Source organism: Symphalangus syndactylus, chromosome 1, assembly GCF_028878055.3.
Source record: "Symphalangus syndactylus isolate Jambi chromosome 1, NHGRI_mSymSyn1-v2.1_pri, whole genome shotgun sequence".
NCBI lineage: Eukaryota > Metazoa > Chordata > Mammalia > Primates > Hylobatidae > Symphalangus > Symphalangus syndactylus.
The window spans coordinates 128,109,479-128,133,327 of record NC_072423.2 but is presented as its reverse complement, the minus strand read 5'-3'; the positions used below and the strand labels follow the sequence as shown (position 1 = coordinate 128,133,327).

The following is a 23,849-nucleotide window of genomic DNA, read 5'->3' as shown; positions in this document are numbered from 1 at the left end:
TAGTTATGTTTGCAGTTACTCCACTGCTGCCTCTCCCTTTGGGGTGTGCTTGCTCATTGGGAAGCTGGTGGTTCGGTTGTGGGATCCAGGGCCCTCCAGTTGCCATCTTCCCTCTTCCTCCCATCCTGCATCTCCATTGACGCCTGTACCCTCTCTTGTCCCCAGGTGCTGCACCTGTACTGTGACACTTGCTCTGTACCCATCTGTCGTGAGTGCACAATGGGCCGGCACGGGGGCCACAGCTTCATCTACCTCCAGGAGGCGCTGCAGGACTCGCGGGCACTCACCATCCAGCTGCTGGCAGATGCCCAGCAGGGACGACAGGCAATCCAGGTGAGCCTTCCCTGCCCTTCTGCAGTTCCCACATGAATCGAGCCCCCCTTTCTGTTGGGTGGCATGGACAGACAGTTGGGCAGATTCAAGTGTGGGGGGTGGAATAGTGACCCACATGAACTCAGGTGACATCCCTGCAGCAGCAGTCCCTTTAGGGGTTCTGGCAGTCTCGTGAAGATGTCAGGGATGTGGCCAAAGTTACTGGTCAGATTTCTAAGCACCTAGCCTGGGCCCCAGCATACCACCTGCACGTGTCCCATCCAGCCGCCTCCCGAAATCAAAGTGGACATTGGCACTTTCCAACCAGGACCGCAGAAAGGCTGGGTGCTTAATGCTGCTTATTATTATTATTAAATATTTTTTGAGATGGAGTCTTGCCCTGTCACCCAGGCTGTAGTGCAGTTGTGTGATCTCGGCTAACCACAACCTCCACCTCCCGGATTCAAGTGATTCTCCTGCCTCAGCCTCTCGAGTAGCTGGGATTACAGCCGTGCACCACTGCACCTGGCTAATTTTTTTTTTTTTTTTTTTTTTTGAGACGGAGTCTCACTCTGTTGCCCAGGCTGGAGTACAGTGGCACGATCTCAGCTCATTGGAAGCTCCACCTCCTGGGTTCACGCCATTCTCCTGCCTCAGCCTCCCGAGTAGCTGGGACTACAGGCGCCCGCCACCACGCCCAGCTAATTTTTTGTATTTTTAGTAGAGACTGGGTTTCACCATGTTAGCCAGGGTGGTCTCGATCTCCTGACCTCATGATCTGCCTGCCTTGGCCTCCCAAAGTGCTGGGATTATAGGTGTGAGCCACCGCACCTGGTGCACCTGGCTAATTTTTATATTTTTAGTAGAGATTGGGTTTCACCACGTTGGCCAGGCTGGTCTTGAACTCCTGAGCGCAGGTGATCCACCTGCCTCAGCTTCCCAAAGTACTGGGAGCTACTGAGCCCAGCCAATGCCTTTTATTTATTTTTGTTTTTGAGACAAGAGTCTCACTCTGTCACGCAGGCTGGAGTGTAGTGGCGGGATATCAGCTCAGTGCAACCTCCACCTCTCAGGTTCAAGTGATTCTGCTGCCTCAGCCTCCCAAGTAGCTGGGATTACAGGCGCCCGCTGCCATTCCCGGCTAATTTTTCTATTTTTAGTAAAAGAGACAGGGTTTCACCATGCTGGCCAGGTTGGTCTCGAACTCCTGACCTCAGGTGATCCACCTGCCTCGGCCTCCCAAAATGCTGGGATTACAGGCGTGAGCCACCATGCCCGGCCTAATGCTTTTTAGACAGAGACCTTTGTGATACAGATTTACTTATTTATATGTGAGAAATTATTGAGCAGGAGAATGTTATCTGAGGTTCAGTGTCTTCAGTCCTTTCCTGGATGGTAAATCCCCTGTAATTGAAACTGTTGTTTCTGTTGAATTCCTGTCAACGCTAGGGAGGGGCATGTGTAACTTTGATAATTGGCAGGGTTCTCTTACATAGTTAGGTGATAGTGTGCCTGAATTTCTATTAAACCTTGTCTGATCCAGGTGACAAGGTTTTAGGAAATCAGAAAATTGTGACGTTTTCCCTGTGTTACAGGATACTTTGAAAGTCAAGAAAAGTTGTTCACTCTCTAGGAGAAATCACATAGGAACCATTCTAGAATATTTATATAAGTGAATTGTTTTAAAAGTAAGATTCTGGCCAGGTTAGTGGCTCACGCCTGTAATCCTAGCACTTTGGGAGGCCGAGGTGGTGGATCACTTGAGCTCTCAAGAGTTTGAGACCAGCCTGGGCAACATGAGGAAACCCTACAAAAAGTACCAAAATTAGCCGGGTGTGGTGTGACACTCACCTGTAATCCCAGCTACTTGTGGGGCTAAGGTGGAAGGGTCACTTGAGCCCCAAAGGTGGAGGTTGCAGTGAGCCAAGATTATGCCAGTGCACTCCAGCCTGGGCAACAGTTAAGACTCTGTTTCAAAAAAAAATCAGTTTTGAAAATGCTAAAGAATTGAGATCATGTGTCTTACAGAAGAGGGAGGATTTGATTTAATAAGTTTCTCAGCTGCTGTCACATTCCTATGCATGATACTGAAACAATCTTTTCTGATGAGTCAGATTTTGTGATGTTCAGATCATAAAATTGGAAGTTTGAGAGACTTTTCTGGAATGACTAATCCTGTCATTGTTATGCCAGTATTGCTCGTTGTCTTTAAAATGCCTTGAGTGTCTCTGTGTTGCTCTTCTCCTTTGTCAATGTCTTCACCTGTGCATCTTTCTGTTGTGTATCAGTGCATCTGTCCCTGCAGATGAAGTGGTTTGTGTCTTTCATTTTATGCCACGACAGTTGGGACCTTGACAAATAAATGCCTTACCCTGCTGGCTTCTCCTGGACACTGGTGCCCAGCCTTCACTGTGGCATCGCCTGAGGAACTTAACCACTGGTGTCAGCCGGGCACGGTGGCTCAAACCCGTAATCCCAGCACTTTGGGAGGCCGAGGCGGGTGGATCACCTGAGGTCAGGAGTTCGAGACCAGCCTGGCCAACGTGGTGAAACCCCGTCTCTACTAAAAATATAAAAATTAGCCAGGCCTGGTGGCAGGCACCTGTAATGCCAGCTACTCAGGAGGCTGAGGGAGGAGAATTGCTTGAACGCAGGAGGCAGAGGTTGCAGTGAGCCGAGATCATGCTACTGCACTCCAGCCTGGCGACCGAATGAGACTCCATCTCAAACAAACAGAAAAACAAAAAGAGCCACTGGTGTCTAGGTCTGAACTCCTAGATTATGATATGATTTTATTAACCTCTTACTCTCTTAAGAGATTGAAAACAGTTGGAGCATTATTGAGACGAATGCTGGTGCTCTCTGTGCTTAGTGGGAAAAGCCACTATGGGGGAGAAAAATGAGTTGTAACAATTTGCCCGAGGCTTATCAAGGAGAGCACCCAACAAATCATGAGTGGTTAACATGGTGAAATCTCAGAGAAATGGAAATTCTGTGGGGAGAAAAGATCGTGGGGAAATAAATATAGTCAGCTGTGTAAGTGGTGAGAACCTAGGCATAAATCCTAGAGGTATGATTCAAATGTTAGTTGAAAGTGTGTGCCCAACATTAATCTGAATACTAGATCATGGGGCATTTTGGGTAGAGGCATTTTAGGTCTGTTAATCTATAAGGCCACAGTCAGGTACACTACATAGATAGTGATTTCCTAGAAAGTTTTTGTTTAACCATAACTTGTGTGTGTTTAGCATCCATCCTTGCTCTATCACCCAGGCTGGAGTGCAATGGCGCGATCTCAGCTCACTGCAGCCTCTGCCTCCCAGTTTCAAGTGATTCCCCTGCCTCAGCCTCCCGAGTAGCTGAGGTTACAGGCGCATACCACCACTCCCGACTAATTTTTGTCTTTTTAGTAGAGACGGGGTTTCACCATGTTTGTCAAGCTAGTCTTGAACTCCTCACCTCAGATGATCCACCTTCCTCGGCTTTTCAAATTGTTGGGATATCAGGCGTGAGCCACCGTGCCCGGCCATTATTTTTTTTTAAGAGACAGAATCTCTCTCACTCAGAGTGCAGTGGTGCCATCATAGCTCGCTGCAGCCTCAAACTCCTGGGCTTTGAGGCAATCGATCCCTTTTCTTTGGCCTCTCATGTAGCTAGGACTACAGGTATGCTCCACCATGCCCAGCTAATTTTTGTATTTTTTGTAGAGATGGGGCTCGCTTTGTTGTCTAGGCTGATCTCAAACTCCTGGCTTCAAGCAATCTTTCACCTTGGCCTCCCAAGGCGCTGAGATTAAAGGCATCAGCTACCTTGCCCAGCCTGACAATTTCTTAAAATGTGACACAAGTCTTCATCCCTTCAAATTTTCTCATGAGATGGCAACAATTCAGTCACATCTTCAGGCTCCACTTCTAATTCTAGTTCTCTTTGTATTTTCACCACATCTGCAGTGACTTCCTCCACTACTTATTTCTGCTACAAGAAGTTGATCTCAACCCTAATCGATGACCTTGAGTTCACCCATTAGGGTTGGGATCAGCTTCAAACATCCTATTAATGTTGATATTTAGACCTCTACCTGTGAATCACGAATGCTCTTTTATAGTATCTCCAGTTTTAGTATATGTTCTTAATGGCACCTGGAATGGTAAATTTTTTGCAGAAGGATTACAAATGAGTTTGTCCAGATCCATCAGAGGAATCACTATCTGTAGTAGCTATAGCCTTATGAAGTTTATTTGTTAAATAATAAGACTTGAAAATTGAAACTACTTCTTGATTCATGGGCTGTAGAATGGATGTTGTGTTACCAGACATGAAAACAACTTTCATGTCCTTGTGCATCTCTAGCAGAGTCTTCTGGGTGACCAGGCGCATTCTCAATCAGCGGTGATATTTTGAAAGGAATCTTTTTTTCTGAGCGGTAGGTCTCAACAGTGGGTTTAAAGTATTCTGTAAACCGGCCCTGCATGGTGGCTCAAGCCTGTAATCCCAGCACTTTGGGAGCCCGAGGCAGGTGGATCACCTGGGATGAGGAGTTCGAGACCAGCCTGACTAACATAGAAAAACCCCTTCTCTACTAAATACAAAAAATTAGCTGGGCATGGTGGCACATGCCTGTAGTCCCAGCTACTTGGGAGGCTGAAGCAGGAGAATTGCTGGAACCCAGGAGGTGGAGGCTGCAGTGAGCCGAGATTGCGCCATTGCACTCTAGCCTGGGCAACAAGAGCGAAACCCTGTCTCAATAAATAAATAAATAAATAAATAAATAAATAAATAAATAAAATTTAGAAAATTCCACAAACCATGCTACAAACAGACATGCTGTCATCCAGGCTTTGTTTTTCCATTTGTAGAACACAGGCATGGTAGATTTAGCATAATGCTTAAGGGGCCTAGGATTGTCAGGATGGACAATGACTGGCGTCAACTTAGTCACCAGCTACATTAGTCCCTACCAAGAGAGTCAGCCCGTCCGTTGAAGCTTTGAAGCCAGGCATTGACTTCTGTAGCTATGAAAGTCCTAGATGGCATCTTCTTCCAATATAAGACTATGTCTTTCCAATATCAGACTGTCTCCTTCCAATAAAAGGGTGTCTTGAAAGTCTGTTGTTTAGCTGTCTTCATCAATTACCTTAGCTTGTTATTCTGGGTAACTTACTGCAGCTTCTATATCAGCACTTGCTGTGTCACCTTACACATATATGTTTTGGAGATAACTCGTTTTTTTAAACCATATCACTTGGCCTCTGTTAGCTTCAAACTTCTGCAGCTTCCTCATCTCTCACCCTTCATAGCATTGAAGAGTTAGGTCCCTGCTCAGGCAGGATTAGACTTTGGCTTAAGGAGATGTTATGGCTGGTTTGATCTTTTCTCCAGATCATTAAACTTCTTCATATCAGCAATAAGTCTGTTTTGCCTCATTACTGTTTGAGTGTTCACTGGAGTGAACTTCTAATTTCTTTCAAGAACTTTATTTTGCAATCATAGCTTTGACTGTTTGGTGTAAGAGGCCTAGCTTTCAGCCTGTCTGTAGCTTTCTACTTGCTTTCTTTAGTAAGCTTAATCATTTTAGATTTGTGGGACCTTTTCTTTCACTTGAACACTTAGAGGCCATTGTAGGGTTACTAAGTGGCCTGATTAACACCAGAGATCACTTGTCACAGATCAGCACACCAGATAAAATAATAATGAAAAGTTAGAAATACTGCAAAAATTATCAAAGTGTGACACAGAGACAGTACGGGTTTTTGGAAAAATGATACCGGTAGATTTGGTTGATGCAGTGTTGCCACAAATCTTCAATTTCTTTAAAAAAAAAAAAAAAAAAAAAAAAAAAAAAAAAAAAAAAAAAAAAAAAACTGGCTGGATACTGTAGCTCAAAACTGTAACATCAGCACTTTGGGAGGCTGAGGCAGGAGGATCACTTGAGCTCAGGAATTCTAGACCAGCCTGAGCAACATAGTGAGATCTTGTCTCTACAAAAAATGAAGAAGGTTAGCCAGGCCTCGTGTTGTGTGTCTGTAGTCCCAGCTACTTGGGAGGATTGCTTGAGGCCTGGAGGTTGAGGTTGCAGTGAGCCAAGATTGCACCATTGCACTCCAGCCTGGGCGACAGAGCAAGACTCTGTCTCAAAAAAGAAAATGTGGGTTTTTCTTTTATTTTCTTTTTTATCTATGAAGTGCAATAAAATGAGGTATGGCTATAGTTTGTGATTATATTTTTTATTATTTTTATTTTTGAGACAGTCTTGCTGTGTTGCCCAGGCTGGAACGCAGTGACAGATCTTGGCTTACTGCAACCTCTGCCTCCCGGGTTCAAGTGAGGAGCTGGGATTACTGGCGTGTACCACCATGCCTGGCTAATTTTTGTGTTTTTAGTAGAGATGGGGTTTCACCATGTTGCCCAGGCTGGTCTTCTCAAACTCGTGGCGTCAGGTGATCTATCCGCGTCCACCTCCCAAAGTGCTGGGATTACAGGCTTGAGCCACTGCACCCAGCCTCATCCATTTATTTTTAAGATCAGTTTGTGTGATTGTTGTAACCATCTAATAAATCATTTCCAGATGGGGAGGATATATATACTGAAAGTATATTTCCCCATTGAATATCTGGTCTTTTATCTGGTATTAAATTGCAGATGTCAGATGTTAAGTTGACTATGAATCAGAGTTCCTAACTTATGACTTTAAGAGACTCACAATTTGTCCTGAGAGTCTTGGTTCTGGAAGGAGCTCCAGATATAAATGCTTGAGTTAATTCTGGATTGTCCTGTAAAGAGAATCTACCCTGGTGAGTGTCTAGAGTTGGCCATAACAAGGACAGTATGGAAGATGTAGCACCTTATCACTGCTGTAGGGCATTTAGGGGGCAACCACTCATTTTTATTGCTTTTTTGAACAAACTGTTACTTTCACTTTGCTGCTTTTCTTGAATATATGACATTTTGGTCATGTATGTTATTAGAGGATTCCACAAGGTAAACTTAATTTGCTGGGGATAGTGATAAATAGGATCAGGAATAGTTTCTACATAAGAAAGTTTTGATTCTTTAATTACTATATTTCATCACATTTAAGATGCCATTAATTGTAAGGTGTACATTTATTTTATATACAACTAACAAAGGAAGAAACCCACGGACAATTTAAGATGAATTATAGATTCAGAGCTGGGCGCGGTGGCTCACGCCTGTAATCCCAACACTTTGGGAGGCCAAGGCGGGCGGATCACAAGGTCAGGAGATTGAGACCATCCTGGCTAACACAGTGAAACCCCGTCTCTACTAAAAATACAAAAAATTAGCTGGCTGTGGTGGCAGGCACCTGTAGTCCCAGCTACTTGGGAGGCTGAGGCAGGAGAATGGCGTGAACCCGGGAGGCGGAGCTTGCAGTGAGCCGAGGTCAAGCCACTGCACTCCAGCCTGGGTGACAGAGCGAGACTCCGTCTCAAAAAAAAAAAAAAAAAAAAAAAGGTGAATTATAGATTCAGAGAAAGAGGTGATGAAAATTTTATATATGTATATATATATTTATATGCGTGTGTGTGTGTGTGTGTGTGTATAGATAGATAGATAGATAGATTTTTTTTTTTTTTTTTTTTTTTTTTGAGGTGGAGTCTCACTCTGTTGCCCAGGCTAGAGTTCAGTGCCACGATTTTGGCTCACTGCAACCTCTGCCTCCCGGGTTCAAGCGATTCTCCTGCCTCAGCCTCCTGAGTAGTTGGGATTACAGGTACCCGTCACCACACCTGGCTAATTTTGGTATCTTTAGTAGAGACAGGGTTTCACCATGTTGGCCAGGCTAGTCTCGACTCCTGACCTCAGGCAGTCTGCCCGCCTCAGCCTCCCAAAAGTGTTGGGATTCCAGGCATGAGCCACTGCGCCTGGCCAAAAATTACATTTTAGAGTGGACCACAGTAGCTCCACATACCCAGTATGGTCGCCTACAAGCGTATGAGTGATGTTTGCATTCTCTTACCTTCTGACCGTTAGGCTCTTTAAATACCACTGTTCTCCACAGTTGGCATCTGTGATCGATATCTATATTCTTTCCCTTGAAAGCCAGATTTGGCCTGAGTCTCCTCCATGCTGACTGACTGCCACTCAGTAGTCAGCTGGAAAGTGCACTGATTTGCCAGTCCAAATGGAGACCCTCAACTTTTAAATGTTTAATTAGATCTGTTAACATCCCAAAGATGGTTAAATTTTCTCTCAAGCACCATGCTTGTTGGGTGATTTCTCTTTTCTTACTGTGAAATGTATATATCTGTTTTGGAAGTTTACCCAGCCTTTCTACCTTGTCATTTCCCCCAACCCATCTGCCTTATATGTCCTTCAAATGCCCTGCTGTTAGAGGTTGGGAACTAGTTCAGTAAGTCCCGGTCTGCACATCTTAGAATGCGGTGCTTGGCTAGGTAGTGCGTAATTTGGAAGGGAAAGACCTATTTTTCCACTATGCATTGGGTAGGGCTTTTGTGACTCTCAGCCCAAGGAATATCTTTACATGCTTGCTGATTATTAAAATTGGAACAGAAGCTTTGAATCCCCTGAACCTGTTTGAAAAATGGAAGAAACAGTTTTTATCATAAAATGCGAGTTCCAAACATGAGGGATAAGTGGTAAGCCTGGCTAGGAGACTAGGGGAAGAGGTGAGTAGGGTAGTATACCCATTCCTATGGAAAGGGAGTGGTGTTTTTTTTTTTGTTTTTTTTTTTTTTTTTTAGTTTTTGAGACAGAGTTGCTCTTGTTACCCAGGCTGGGTCTTTTTTTTTTTTTTTTTTTCCCTAACATGATAGAAGTTAGATGTAAAAAAATAAGTTTGGCAAGTAGTATGACATTAATATTAATAGAAAGCAGTTTGCCACCTCTGCTTTCTATTGAGGAATGATTAAGAAATGTTACAGACATAGGTTTGGTTGCCTTGGTGAAATATTAGCTTGGACACCAGTTGTGCTAATTAATAACCAACACATCTAAAAATATAGAGGGTGCCAGTTACTAAGTTCTACTCTTTGGGCTGTAACCCTATCACACTCTTGCCATGTGATACTGGGGCTGTGACTCTTCAAACTACATGTATGGGAAAAGGACTTCTTCCCTTTTCTTCCAATTCATATTAATTATATTATTATCATATATTTGTTTTGAGACAGAGTCTTGCTCTGTCATCCAAGCTGGGGTGCGATGGTGCAGTCACAGCTTGCGGCAGCTTCGATCTCCCAGGACTCAAGCAATCCTTCCAGCTCAGCCTCCCAAGTAGATGGGACTGTAGACAAGCGCCACCACGCCTGGCTAATTTATTTTTTTGTAGAGACGGGGTCTCGCTCTTGGCCAGGCTGATCTCAAACTCCTGGGCTTAAGCTATCCTCCTGCCTCTGCCTCCCAAAGTGCTGGGATTACAGGTGTGAGCCACCGTACCCGGCCCCAATTCTTTTTTTTTTTTTGAGACGGAGTCTCGCTGTCGCCCAGGCTGGAGTGCAGTGGCGTGATCTTGGCTCACTGCAGGCTCCGCCCCCTGGGGTTCACGCCATTCTCCTGCCTCAGCCTCCCGCGTAGCTGGGGCTGCAGGCGCCCGCCACCTCACCCGGCTAATTTTTTGTATTTTTAGTAGAGACGGGGTTTCACCGTGTTAGGCAGGATGGTCTCGATCTCCTGACCTCGTGATCCACCCGCCTCGGCCTCCCAAAGTGCTGGGATTACAGGTGTGAGCCACCCCACCCGGCCCTCCAATTCTTAATAGCAGTTCTTTTTCACCCTGACAGCAGAAGTTGGTTTAAATTTCAGATCTTGACACTCCCAGAATTAGCTGGACGTAACCTTGCTACCTTATTCTGGGTTCTCGTAACCACAGCTTTCTTTCCTTTGTTCTCTCAAGCAAAGCAGAAGAAGCTGCTTCTGCAGGTACTGTCACCTCAGTGTGCTCTTTGCCCCAGCAGTTCTCCCATGCCTGTTTAACCATTTCCCTGTGCTAAATTCTGCTTAAATGTCTAGGGAGCTCTCTTGCTCTCTCTCGCTTTCTCTCTTTTTCCCTGGATGAATCCTGACAGCGTGAGATACTAAAGATGTATCGATGCTATTATGATACCTGCTTATATGCATGCTCATTTGCTTGGCCATTCTGGTTTTTTAACTTTTAGGTAATGTGGATGTAATATCTGTCTGCTTCACTTTATTGGCTTCTGTATTAGTTGTAACAATTTACCATAAACTGGATTACTTAAAACAGCAGGCCAGAAGTCCAAGATCAAGGTGTCAGGACCATGCTCCCTCTGAAGGCCCTCAGGAAGACTCATTGCTTTCCTCATCCTGGCTTTTGGCAGTTGCCAGCATCCTTGTCTTGTACCTGCATCAGTTTCCATTTCTGCTTTGGTCTTCATGTGGCTTTGTTCTCTGTATCTGTGTCTGCACATGACCCTCTGTGGACATTAGTTTTGGGATTTAAGATTCAACTTAATCTACTATAACCTCATTTTAGCTGATTATGTCTACAAAGACCCTATTTCCACACAAGGTCACATCCTGGCCCACATTTAGTTGAGCCCTATGTTTGGAGGGACAATATTTAAGCCAACACAGCTACCTAGTGCTTTGGTAAACATGGTTATGGCTAGAGATGTGCAAATATAAAATTTATAGATTGTTCTGCTAATTGTTCTGCTAAATCCCAGGTGCCTTTAAGTATCATGGGCTTGGTACTTAGCTCCTACTTTGATATGTAATGGCACTTGAGACAGGATTGTAAAGGTGGAGCAGAAACATTATAGAAATGTGCTGCTCCCTTCCAGCTTCAGAAGGGAAGTGGCATCAGAACTGGGTTTGGAAATTTAGGGTGAAGCATTCCAGGCTGTGGGTATCCTGTGAGACCTCTGGATCTACCCAGTTCCCCTGTGAATCAGCTCAGTGGATCCTTAGGTCACACAGGACCCTCTTAGACAGAGAATGCAGTGTGGTAGCTAACCACTGGAGTCATGGGTGGTGTGCTTTTTTGTTTTGTTTTGTTTAAATAGAGACCAGGTTTCACCATGTTGGCCAGGCTGGTCTTAAACTCCTGAGCTCAAGTGATTCGCCTGCCTCGGCCTCCCAAACTGCTGAGATTACAGGTGTTAGCCTCTGTGCCCAGCCACCGTGGGTGTTTTGGGGGCTGCACCTTTGAGCGTGTCTTGCATGCCATGAATGTGTCAACTCTCATCCAGAGCAAGTCAAACTATTGGGCAGGAAGAATATTCATAAAAATAAGGTAGATCGTGTATTGTATGATGATGCCATCTATATGAAATACCCAGAAGAGGCCAGGCGCAGTGGCTCATGCCTGTAATGCCAGCACTTTGGGAGGCCTAGGTGGGAAGATCACTTGAGCCCAGGAGTTTGAGACCAGCCTAGGCAACATGGCAAGATTGCCCTATCTCTATTAAAAAAAAAAAAAAAAAAAAGGAAAGAAAAAGAAATGCCCAGGACAGACAGATCTGTAGAGACACGGTAGGTTAGTGATTGCCATGGGGGAGAAGGAGGGAAGTGGAAATGACTCCTTAATGGTTATGGCCTTTGCTTTTTGGGTGATGAAAAGTTCTGAAGCTAGATAGTGGTGGTGATTATACTAAGTGTGACTAATGGTAAATTTTATGATAGGAGCTAAGTGGCCTGACGAGACACAATGGCTGAACTTTTGTCCCAGGTGTTTTATCAGCTGAGAACTATTAATAACAGTGTTTTACTCTGTGCCAGGTGCTGAGCTTAGCTCTACCCATGCATTGCCCTGCATTGCCCTTACACCTACACTTTACCAAGCTTGGAGAGGACCAGGAGCTTGTCCAAGGCCTTAAAACTAGTAGGAGGCCCTAAACTAACCCAGGATTGGAACCTGGGTTACCTGACTCCAGGGATGACTGGCCTGGTTTGCCCAGGACTGTCCCAGTTTTAGCATTGAAAGTCCCACATCCCAGAAACCCCTCAGTCCAGAGCAAACTGGATGATTGGTCACTCTGATTCCTAAGCCCATACCAGGCTCCAATTTGGGCTTCCCTGATACCCTCCTGATTGCATCACCTACCCCGAAACCTGTTGTACCAAGAGCATTCACTTTGGAATCCCTGATTTAATACCTCGGTATCTCAAAGAAATCCTTGTGGCTTTTCAAGACACACCATGTAATATTAATGAAAACACCATGCCTTCTGTCTGGATTAATTTTTTATGAACAATAATACATCTGATTAAACTGGCTGATTTACTACGGCTGGTACAGGGTGGTGTGTGTGGTGACGTGTAGATGGTTTCTGACCACGGGGCACAGCTTATTAGGTACATCGGGGGATATTCCCAGTGTGCACTTGGTGTTCATTCTGGCTGGGATGAGCTGTGTTGCCAGTGCCTTGACAAAAGCAGGATGGATTAGCCACTACCCTGTCGCACACCCTCACGTGAGGGATGTTCCTGGCCTGCGGGGTTTCACCCAGGCAGAGAGTGAGGCCAGGAAGTCTGGGGAAGCCGCTTGTGTGGCTGGAGTTGTACATTTTACATCTGATCCTCATTCCCAGTTTTCAGCTGTCACCCAGCTACACTGGTTTCGCTGTGTCACAGTATCTCTTAATAGTTCTGACATTCACTGTGTAGGTGCTATTTCTCATGCAAAGAAATCCAGCTCTTGCCAGCAACTCCTTTAGTTACATGTCAGACAGATGCCAGTCTCTCCCTAAGTGCCTGTTTTCCTTCCAAGGGAGTGAATCAAGTGGTCTGGGAACCCAGGGTGTCAGCTTTTCAAGTCTGACAGAGCAGATTCAAATGTTTTGTGTATAAGGAATGACAGTCCTTCTAATGCCTTGAAGTTGTTTCTTTTTGGTTTTCCAGCTGAGCATCGAGCAGGCCCAGACGGTGGCGGAACAGGTGGAGATGAAGGCGAAGGTTGTGCAGTCGGAGGTCAAAGCCGTGACTGCGAGACATAAGAAGGCCCTGGAGGAACGCGAGTGTGAGCTGCTGTGGAAGGTAATGGAGAGCTCCCCCACCCAGGCTGTGCCCACTCGGCTTCCATGAACCTCAGCAGCACTCTACAGGACTCTTTACAGATCCAGGAGCCAAGCTCTAAGTTTAAAACACTTGATAATTTTCCAGAAAGCCTGTCGGCAGAAAGATGCAGGGGGTCCCTGGAACATTGTGGATGCTGTCTGCGGTAAAACAAGAAGCCTTTTCAGAAGTATATGGGTAACTAAGACTGGAAGCGGTCTCCAGTTTTATACTGCATTCACTCAAAAGGAGGCTAAAGAAGGGAGCATAGTTGAAACTGTTGTTAAGAAAGGCAGGCTGGTAGGAAACATCCCTATTTTTGGTGACCTGGCTGGTTGCACTTCCTGACCTCTTGTGGAAAACCAGTTTTCCTCTTCGGAGGGCAGTGAGTGTGTGTCCTTTCTTCCTGTTGGAGCAGGAAAGAGTGCCGAGCACACTAGTGTGCTGCTTAGATAAAAATCAGCTGGAAAGACTACTTGCCCCACCCAAGCCAGCATTCCAACTGTTCCTTTTCTGATTTTATGTTGCCACTCAGAAAGGAGGAGAGTTAGGTCTATGAAAGGGCCATGCCAGTTCTTTAATTACATTCTCTGAACACACGAAGAAGACTAGAGCTGATTTATAATGGTATCCTTGTGGAGCGTGCCTGTTTCCATCTCCAAACAATATGATGATGGCGGGGATGGCACCTCAGTTTCTGCAAGTGACCTTGCTAACTACTGTGCCCTACAGTGTTCTGCAAGGCGTCCCTGAATTTTGCATTGCATTTTCCATTTAGTTAACTTCACAACTGGATGCTTTCTGCCTCTTCTGACCTCTTAAGGAATATGGCTCAATTGCTTCCTGACAAGAAGAGACTTTGGAGGTGTTAGTCCAAGATTTTTAATTCAGCATATTTTTTGAGTACCTTTCTGGGCATGATATCGTTTTCAGACACTCAGATGTCCCCATGGGTCTGCCAGTGTTATGCCACCCACGGATGTTAATTATAACTGAGGGGCCTACTTCTTGCAACCTGAGAGCTTTGTAGTGAACTCTGCCACAAACTCGCTCTTCTGGATTTCCTGATGAAAAAGGCCTTTGTGTGTGGGGGTTTCTGCCTCTTTCACCTTAGTTACCCTCCCTCTTGTGAGGCTGTCCCACTGTCCTCTCTAAAGGCAGTTCTGTTTCAGAAGAAATAGCAAGTTTTTACTCTTGGGAGAAGCCTGTTTCAGAGAAGAGTCAATCCCTTCTTCATTGTAGTAAGCAGTTTCTGCTTGCCCAAAAATTCATCCTCAGAGTATTCCAAAATAAGCTTCCTTATTTTGGACACTTCTGCTATAGAACCTTGCTCCAAATCCTGTGGGGGTCCCTCTCTCTTTGACTAATTACTGACCTTTTTTTTTTTTTTTTTTTTTTTTTTTTCTGTTCCTTCCCAGCAAATCCCTCTTACTTTGCCTGTCTCTGTCTGGGCATCTCTTTGTTACAAGTTTTGTTTTCCTGCATCTCTGGTTACTTTAGGATATATAAGTGCAAGGATTAAGACAACCCTGTTGTAAATATCCAGATGCCTCTCTTCATTCTTGGGCCTTATGTATTTCCAGTGGACTTGGCTACCTCATGGGGTTAGCTGCATATATAGTTCATGGGTAAGAACCAAAGGTGGAGGTTTGGCCCAATGGGCAAATATTCTTTAATCTGTCCTCATGTGGGCCTCTCCATACACATGTATCCTGGTTCACTGAACAGATGAAAAAGCAGGAATGAGTCAAAATCATGTAATCACTCCTCCCACCCTAAAGGGGAAGTCAGGTTGAAATCCAGCTCTTTCAACAGTGGACGCTTATTCTGAAATAGACTTCTATGGCTTTCAGATCTGTAGAACAACTCAAGTCATGGTCCTCTGTGAAAACTATTTGGATAAGTTCATTCCCTTCACAGGGGGAAATTGCTGAGAATTAGAGAACTTTTAAAGAATAGAGAAACTGTTGTTTCATTGGTAAAACAAAATTCCATATTTCTAAATAGCATGGTTTGAGAACCCCAAGCAGGAATTATTTTGGCAGGTTAGAATCCACGTCCATATATATTATAGCATTTTAGATTTAAAGGGCTCTTTTGGAAATAATATAGACAAATTATTGCCAAAAGCGTGCTATCTTAAAATTTGGGGTACAGGGCTTTTCAGGTTCCCAGTTGGGTTTTTAAAACCATTCTTAAAATACAGAAGTAAAGAGAAACTGGCCAAGCACAGTGACTCAGTGGAGTCACTGTGGACTCCTCTTCCCCTCCTCAGTGGAGTTTGCATTTCCCTCTTCCCCTGCGTGGGGCATGATATGCACAAGCCTGGCATCTGTATGGCTGGGAGGGCACTGGATGTGTGTGGTGGGGTGTATTCTCCCACTTTGGAGGCTGAGGTGGGAAGATTGCTTGAGCCCAGGATTTTGAGGCCACCCCTGGCAACATTAATACTCCATCTCTACAAAAAAAAAAAAAAAAAAAAATTGGTGCCCTATGGTGGTGGTCTCTGTTCCCTCATTTGTTCCCCTTTAATACACATTTCCCAAACTAATCCTTTTGCAGTTTGTTGTTGTCGTTGTTGTTGTTGTTGTTGTTGTTTTGAGATGAAGTTTCGCTCTTGTTGCCCAGGCTGGAGTGCAGTGGCACGATCTCGGCTCACTGCAACCTCCGTCTCCTGGGTTCAAGTGATTCTCCTGCCTCAGCCTCCCAAGTAGCTGGGATTACAGGTGCCTGCCACCACACCTGGCTAGTTTTGTATTTTTAGTACAGACAGGGTCTCACTATGTTGGCCAAGCTGGCTTTGAACTCCTGACCTCAGGTGGTCCACCCACCTTGGCCTCCCAAAGTGCTGGGATTACAAGCATGAGCCACCGTGCCCGGCCCCAAACTAATTCTTTAAGAATATGAATCTGTCATGTCACTCCCCTACTGAAAGCTGTGGTTGTGAAATGCTGAGCCTGTGCCCACAGCAGGACCTTTGTGCTGGGTGTTTCCTTTGCTGAGATAGCTCTCCCTTTGGCCCTTTGCCTAGTCTCAACCTTTAGGTCTGAACTTGTGAAAGGCACTGTCCCTCAGCACTCTTTGTCTGTATCAGGGCCCCTAGACACTGTCTTTCACATCCTTTTTCTACTTTTTAACACCTGTCACTATCTGACATGATCCTTATTTTTTCGTTTGCTTTTGAATACTGCTTTTCTAAACTACAACTCTGTGTGAGCAAGGACCATATTTTATATTTTCTGTGGGTTACTGTAGTACCTCCAATGCCTGCAAAGTGTAGGTGCTCAGTAAACTCCTTTGTCAAATGGCTGTTTTTGGTTTTGGTGGTGGGATCTTGCTATTTTTTTTAAGGTGGGATCTTGCTGTATCGCCCAGGCTGGAGTGCAGTGGTTATTCACAAGTACAGTCATGGCACACTACAGACTCAGCCTCCTAGGCTCAAGTGATTCTTCCACGTCAGCTTCCCCAGTAGCTGGGACTACAGGTGCACACCACTGTGCCCAGCTCTAGATGGCTGTTTTTAACTTTTATTTTTTTTTTAATTTATAGCTTACAGAAAAGTTGCAGTAATAATAGTAACTCCATATATTCCTTCTCCAGATTTACTGATTATGTACGTTTTGTCCCAAATACTATTATTATTATTATTTTTTGAGACGGAGTCTCGCCCTGTTGCCTAGGTTGGAGTGCAAATGGCGTGATCTCTACTCACTGCAACCTCCGCCTCCTGGGTTCAAGCGATTCTTCCCACATCAGCCTCCCAAGTAGCTGGGATTGCAGGCACCTGTCACCACACTTGGCTAATTTTTGTTATTTTTAGTAGAGACAGGGTTTTGCCATGTTGGCCAGGCTGGTCCCGAACTCCTGACCTCAGGTGATCTGCCTGCTTCGTCCTCCCAAAGTGCTGGGATTACAGGCATGAGGCGTGCGTGTGTGTGTGTGTGTGTGTGTGTGTGTGTGTGTATGTATATATGTGTATATATGTTTGTGATCTGAGGGTGAGTTGGCATATTGGAAACACAACGCCTTTACCCCAATCACATTACAATTATAGAAATCAGGAAATTTGATTTTGATACGGTACTAGCATCTACTCCTCAGTCCATAATCAAGGTTCAACAATTGTCCCAACAGTGCTCTTCATAGCTAGCCACTCCCCCCAGTCCAGAGTCACTAATTACATATAGTTGTCCTGTTTCTAGTAACTATCCTCTGTAACCCAGAACAGTTCTTCAGGTTTTTTGGTCCATTTTGATTTTGCTGCTTTTGAAGAAAGCCAGACGTCTTTTGTAGACCATCCCCCAATATCTGTTTGTCTGATGCTTCCTTGTGATTAGTTGTGGCTTAGGTGGTATTTTCTGTGCTTGGCTCTAAGCCTCTGTGTCTTTCTCCACTCTTGCTTTTCCCTCCAGGTAGAAAAGATCCGCCAGGTGAAAGCCAAGTCTCTGTACCTGCAGGTGGAGAAGCTGCGGCAAAACCTCAACAAGCTTGAGAGCACCATCAGTGCCGTGCAGCAGGTCCTGGAGGAGGGTAGAGCGCTAGACATCCTACTGGCCCGAGACCGGATGCTGGCCCAGGTGCAGGAGCTGAAGACCGTGCGGAGCCTCCTGCAGCCCCAGGAAGATGACCGAGTCATGTTCACACCCCCCGATCAGGCACTGTACCTTGCCATCAAGTCTTTTGGTTTCGTTAGCAGCGGGGCCTTTGCACCACTCACCAAGGCCACAGGCGATGGCCTCAAGCGCGCCCTCCAGGGTAAGGTGGCCTCCTTCACAGTCATTGGTTATGACCACGACGGTGAGCCCCGCCTCTCAGGAGGTGACCTGATGTCAGCTGTGGTCCTGGGCCCTGATGGCAACCTGTTTGGTGCAGAGGTGAATGATCAGCAGAATGGGACATATGTGGTGAGTTACCGGCCCCAGCTGGAGGGTGAGCACCTGGTATCTGTGACACTGTGCAACCAGCACATTGAGAATAGCCCTTTCAAGGTGGTGGTCAAGTCAGGCCGCAGCTACGTGGGCATTGGGCTCCCAGGCCTGAGCTTCGGCAGTGAGGGTGACAGCGATGGCAAGCTCTGCCGCCCTTGGGGTGTGAGTGTAGACAAGGAGGGCTACATCATCGTCGCCGACCGCAGCAACAACCGCATCCAGGTGTTCAAGCCCTGCGGCGCCTTCCACCACAAATTCGGCACCCTGGGCTCCCGGCCTGGGCAGTTCGACCGACCAGCCGGCGTGGCCTGTGACGCCTCACGCAGGATCGTGGTGGCTGACAAGGACAATCATCGCATCCAGATCTTCACCTTCGAGGGCCAGTTCCTCCTCAAGTTTGGTGAGAAAGGAACCAAGAATGGGCAATTCAACTACCCTTGGGATGTGGCGGTGAATTCTGAGGGCAAGATCCTGGTCTCGGACACGAGGAACCACCGGATCCAGCTGTTTGGGCCTGATGGTGTCTTCCTAAATAAGTATGGCTTCGAGGGGGCTCTCTGGAAGCACTTTGACTCCCCACGGGGTGTGGCCTTCAACCATGAGGGCCACTTGGTGGTCACTGACTTCAACAACCACCGGCTCCTGGTTATTCACCCCGACTGCCAGTCGGCACGCTTTCTGGGCTCGGAGGGCACGGGCAATGGGCAGTTCCTGCGCCCACAAGGCGTAGCTGTGGACCAGGAAGGGCGCATCATTGTGGCGGATTCCAGGAACCATCGGGTACAGATGTTTGAATCCAACGGCAGCTTCCTGTGCAAGTTTGGTGCTCAAGGCAGCGGCTTTGGGCAGATGGACCGCCCTTCCGGCATCGCCATCACCCCCGACGGAATGATCGTTGTGGTGGACTTCGGCAACAATCGAATCCTCGTCTTCTAATTGCATTTCCTAGGTTTCTGTGTTTGGGGTGTGTGTGCGTGTCTCTCTCTCTCTCTCTCTCTCTCTCTCTCTTCTCTCTCTCTCTCTCTCACTTTCTGAATTTCAAAGAAGAAACAGTCTCAGGGAAATTTCTTTTTTCTTTTTTTTTTTTAAAAGAGAACAAGAAAAGTACAACATTACTTAAGTCCTACCTCATCTTTATTTTTTTACAGATGAATGTACTTATCTTTTCTGCAGGGATTGAGCCTGTGAAGTGATAATTTCTATCTACCTCATAAATCTTTACATTTCCTTCTGCAGCAGGCCCTCTTCCCCTCCTCAGTGGAGTTTGCATTTCCCTCTTCCCCTGCGTGGGGCATGATATGCACAAGCCTGGCATCTGTATGGCTGGGAGGGCACTGGATGTGTATGGTGGGGTGTATTCTGTAGATTGAGCCAAGGAAACACAAGAAAAACTACTAAGTAAAAAAAAAAACTATAAAACATGGAAAAATAGGATTTGAAATGCATAATTATAGAGTATCTGTGTTCTTGAGAATACTGTGTTTATATGGGGTTTAGATTATGTTGTGTTGTTTTGATCTTTTTGGAAAATCTTCTCTTTTTTTAAATGCTGCAACAGAGAAATTTCCTCTGTTCTCTGTTTATACCTCAGTGTGTTTAACATCCTCTTCTGCATCTTTTCTTGATCTTAGACATTGTGGCTGTGGCTTGCTAGCCAAGAAAAGCAGACCCTTCATATTTTAGGGTATATAATCTTTGTTTCTTTTAAGGGAGGGTGTGTGCGTGTTTGTTTCAAAGCCATCTTGCACCCAAGTAGTAAAGCTGAAAATGACACACTGCCTCCCAAAGAACCTCTCCTTTTCACACTTTGGTTTCTTAAAAAAGTATATAGATGGTAGCTCAGGATTTTTGATTAAACGTATTCTCAAAAGTTAAGCTTTCTTATTTTGCTGTTAGGTTATAAAGGGTTAAATGGAAGGAAAAAGGAAATTAACCTCATTCTCAGAGAGAGGGTTTTCAGGCATGGGCTGACGTGGACATGAATGTGGGTGGACATGCGTGTGCTGAGGGAGTCAGGGAGCACATTAAAGAACAAGGCACCCCCAAACTATAGGAACTCCACAGAAAGGGCAGGGTCCGTCCTGACCCGAGAGTGCATGTTGTTCTGTAGTGCCAGGGGTTTCTTTTCCTAAGAAGAGTAGGCAAAGGAAAGAACTTTTATTTTACAAGCACAATTTTTTTCCTGCTTTGAAAGTTCAGGGAAATAGAAGGTTTGAAAGTCAAATTAATACCAACAGCCCAGTCCCACTCCCTCTGCTTGGGTCACTTTTTATAGGATTGTTTGCACCCAGGCCATGCTTTAGGACCTCATGGTTAACGTGAATCCCCCCGCCCCCCCTTCCCCCAAGGCCTTTGAATATAAAGGATCTAGAAACCAAATTGTCCCAATCTGAAATGTAGGATGTAATGTCTTTTCTTAAACCTGTAACTCGGTACCAAAGAATGAAAATTTAAGGCTCCCACTGCAGAACTGTGGGGTAGAATCTGTGTCACTTTACAGGATTGGTTGGTTGTAAGCTGGACTTGGGTACAAAACTTGTGCTTCTGGGCATTGTCTGTCTGTCAAGTGCAAAGCAGATGTAGCTGATACCCTGCTTGTCAGAACCCAGTGGGTTCCTGCATTGCCCCAAATACTGAAATAAGAACCAAATTCTGGAGGAGCCCTCCTCAGGGAAAAGAGGGACTCTCAAACAAACGTCAGTGACTTACAAGGGAGACCTCTTGTTTAAAGACTTATGGATCAACTTCTGTTCCTCTATTTAAGAGAAATTTCTATTGCAAAATGGGTATAGTTTTAAATGAGCAGAACAGATTAACAAATGGAGCAATTTGTTTCTGTTATCCCAATAGAAAAGGAGATGATGGGGACAGTGTGACAAGTCAATCAAGTTGCTTTTTCCATACACCTCTTTTGGACGTTTAATTTACTACTACTACATGCTACGCTGTCTCATCCCGTTGCTTTAATTCTAGGGTTTCTGAGTGACCAAAATGGGAAGGAAAAAAAAAATCATCTGACAGAGGAGAACTGCATGCAATAAAAGATTCAAAAGTTGGAAAGTAGCTTCAAACTGCTGCTGGCTCCCAGCTGCTGTTACAGGGTGGGAAGGTGTTAGGAAATCTTGTTTGTTAGAACCTCCTTTTACTGTAGAATTTAATAGTGAATCCTTCCCCAATGCCTATTCAGTTGCCTTTTGGCCATTAAGCTGTAAGTTCTTTGGTAAAGAGTTAATATAAGTAAACATTTTTACTGTTTTCTATTTTGGAGTAACTTGGTGCTGATCTTCCTTCCCTTTCCCCAGCTGCCCAACAAGCCACCCTTTAAACACCAAAGACAACTGGTTTTAAATGCTTGAAAAAAATTTTATTGAGGAGATGGATCTTGATTAAAATCTTTTCATAGTCATTTTCATTCTGCTCTTTTCTTTCTAATTTCCCCAGATGTAGGAGAATTTTGCGACCTGAATGAGAAATGTTCTTGGTGCATAACAGTAACTAGAGCTCCTTATTTGACATTTTACTATGGATGTGATTGAAAAGCCAAGATTTTCGCTCCATAGCTGAAATTATCAGGTCTTAATTTACAGACTTATAAATTTGCAGGCTTAGAGCAACTAGAACTATCCCCTGAAATACGTGTGTAGGTCAGAGATACTACCTCTTTGTCCTCGGTGGTGGTATATCTCCTTACCTTTCTGTACCCCAAATGGTGCATGACTGGTATTTGAGAAACATGGTCACATTTGGAAAGCTTTTGTTTTTAAAACATTGGCCGTTTTTGGCTGCCCATGGTTGACTCCTGACCCATAGGGATTGGTGCGAAGCACTTTGGAGAGTGTTTATTGTATGATGTGAAATGTTCCAAATCAAAGAAAGATGATAAAAGCCAACATTTGGCAGTCCGTAATGTGAAACTGTGAAAAGTACCTGTGTTTAAATGCATAATCTCCTGCCTGGGTAATGCCAGGTAGCCAGGAGTTGGGTCAAAGAAGGGAGTCTTCATCCTGATGGAAAAAATAAGGTCCTGGGTATTATGAGGTAGGAGAATAAAAAGGTTTCTGGGGAGTAAGTATGACAATTAGTAGTCCCCATGGAGGTCTGATCTGGTCAGGTGGCAAGGGTTGGGTGGGGTATGATGTCAGCTCAGTTTATGTGTGGAGATGCCCATTGGGTTTGGGTATTGAGATGTTTAAAGGAAATCTAACCCATAGGTAAAAACTACTTTTGCTTGACACTGACTTAACATTTCAAAAGTGTTATTTTTGGTCCCAAGATATAATGCTGTCTCAGAACGTGTGCCCTGTTGTGGCTGTAAGTGGCACTCAAGTTGACTAGAGCACAGTGACCTGGGCTGTACCCCAAGTGCACTAACTCCTCAGTGCCCTTTTAAGTCTAACTTATTTGGGGAAACATATAACAAAGGGTACCATAAACCGAATCCAAATTACGTGTTGGGCCAAAAATGTTGCCAGAACTGAGGCACTTTGTGATGGAGTTGCAAGAGAATAGCTTGAGATCGGCTCAGTCTGATTTATTCTAGTTAAGCCAAAGCTTAATTATTTGAGGAGGAAAGTCTTTTAGGCTTGAAGCAGCAAAATACTGTTTATATATGTGTTACCTTCCTCATTGGAAGATTCTAAGATTGCTCTGTTCTGGTAGGTGGTGAAAGATATGCCAAAGTTTTAGGCTTGTTTTTCTGATTTTATTTTTTTTAATCCAATGGTGCCAAAAAGTATTTAGGGTATATTTAAGGTATATTCAAAACATCACTCTGAATGAGTTTCCAACAGTCTGGGGCTGTATAAAAGTCACACTCTTGTACTTGCAGGTGATGGTATCACAGGGCCAGGGCCTCCAGAGCTCTGCGGCTTTCTCTGGCTTTCTGTAGGGCCAAGGGCACAGGACGCAGCATTCCAGACCACACTGACTGCTTTTGTTGAGTTTCTACCTCACTTGTGGCAAGTCATCTACCTCATGTTAGCATCTGACAGGTCTCAAAAAGAATAGTATTAATCCAGTGGGGAGTGGGTGGGAGTGGGAAGCTACCTCTAAAAGAAATGTTACCATAAATCTACAACTGATTTCTCCCAGGAGAAATGTTTTACTTACCTCGAAAGAGAAATGTCAGGCAAATGTAGTCATAAATCCAAGTAGTTCTTAGCAATCTGGCTTTTCCCCCTCAAAAAGAATTATGCATGCCATTACTGTTGTTCAGTATTATGAAACTACTGGTTAATCTGACCTATTGGAGGACTTAACTACAAATAAAGACCTTTAGGTCTCTTTCTCTTCAAGAGAAAAATATTTTATCTGTATTTCGAATGTCTGCAAATAATACCCTTTAGGAGCAATTCTAAAGGTCTAGTTCTTGGAAACATCAAATATTTGAAGGGAATGAGAATCCTCTTGACTTCATGATTGTATTTGTAGCTCTCTGGACCCAGCAGGACGTTCATCACCATGATGTTGCAACAATCACTGTTTTGACTGAGCAGTGACTGTTGAAGTGTGTATTGCTCTTTTGTGTTTTGATTTTTTTCTACCAAAGGTAACATGTTGACGGGTTTTTTTTTTTCCTTGTTTATTAAATACTTGATAAAGTTGAGAAGCACA

The 23,849-nt window shown here is 44.7% G+C and overlaps 1 protein-coding gene across 1 annotated transcript in view; it reads left to right on the top strand.

Annotated features, from left to right (window-relative positions):
- TRIM71 (tripartite motif containing 71) overlaps positions 1-23,849 on the top strand; it is an 83,941-nt gene that overhangs the window by 58,986 nt on the left and 1,106 nt on the right. The window contains exons 2-4 of the mRNA XM_055284637.2: positions 166-333; positions 13,156-13,290; positions 17,721-19,200. Of these exons, the coding sequence (XP_055140612.1) occupies positions 166-333; positions 13,156-13,290; positions 17,721-19,172 (1,755 nt within the window). The 3' untranslated portion in view covers positions 19,173-19,200. The remainder of the gene's footprint in view (positions 1-165; positions 334-13,155; positions 13,291-17,720; positions 19,201-23,849) is intronic.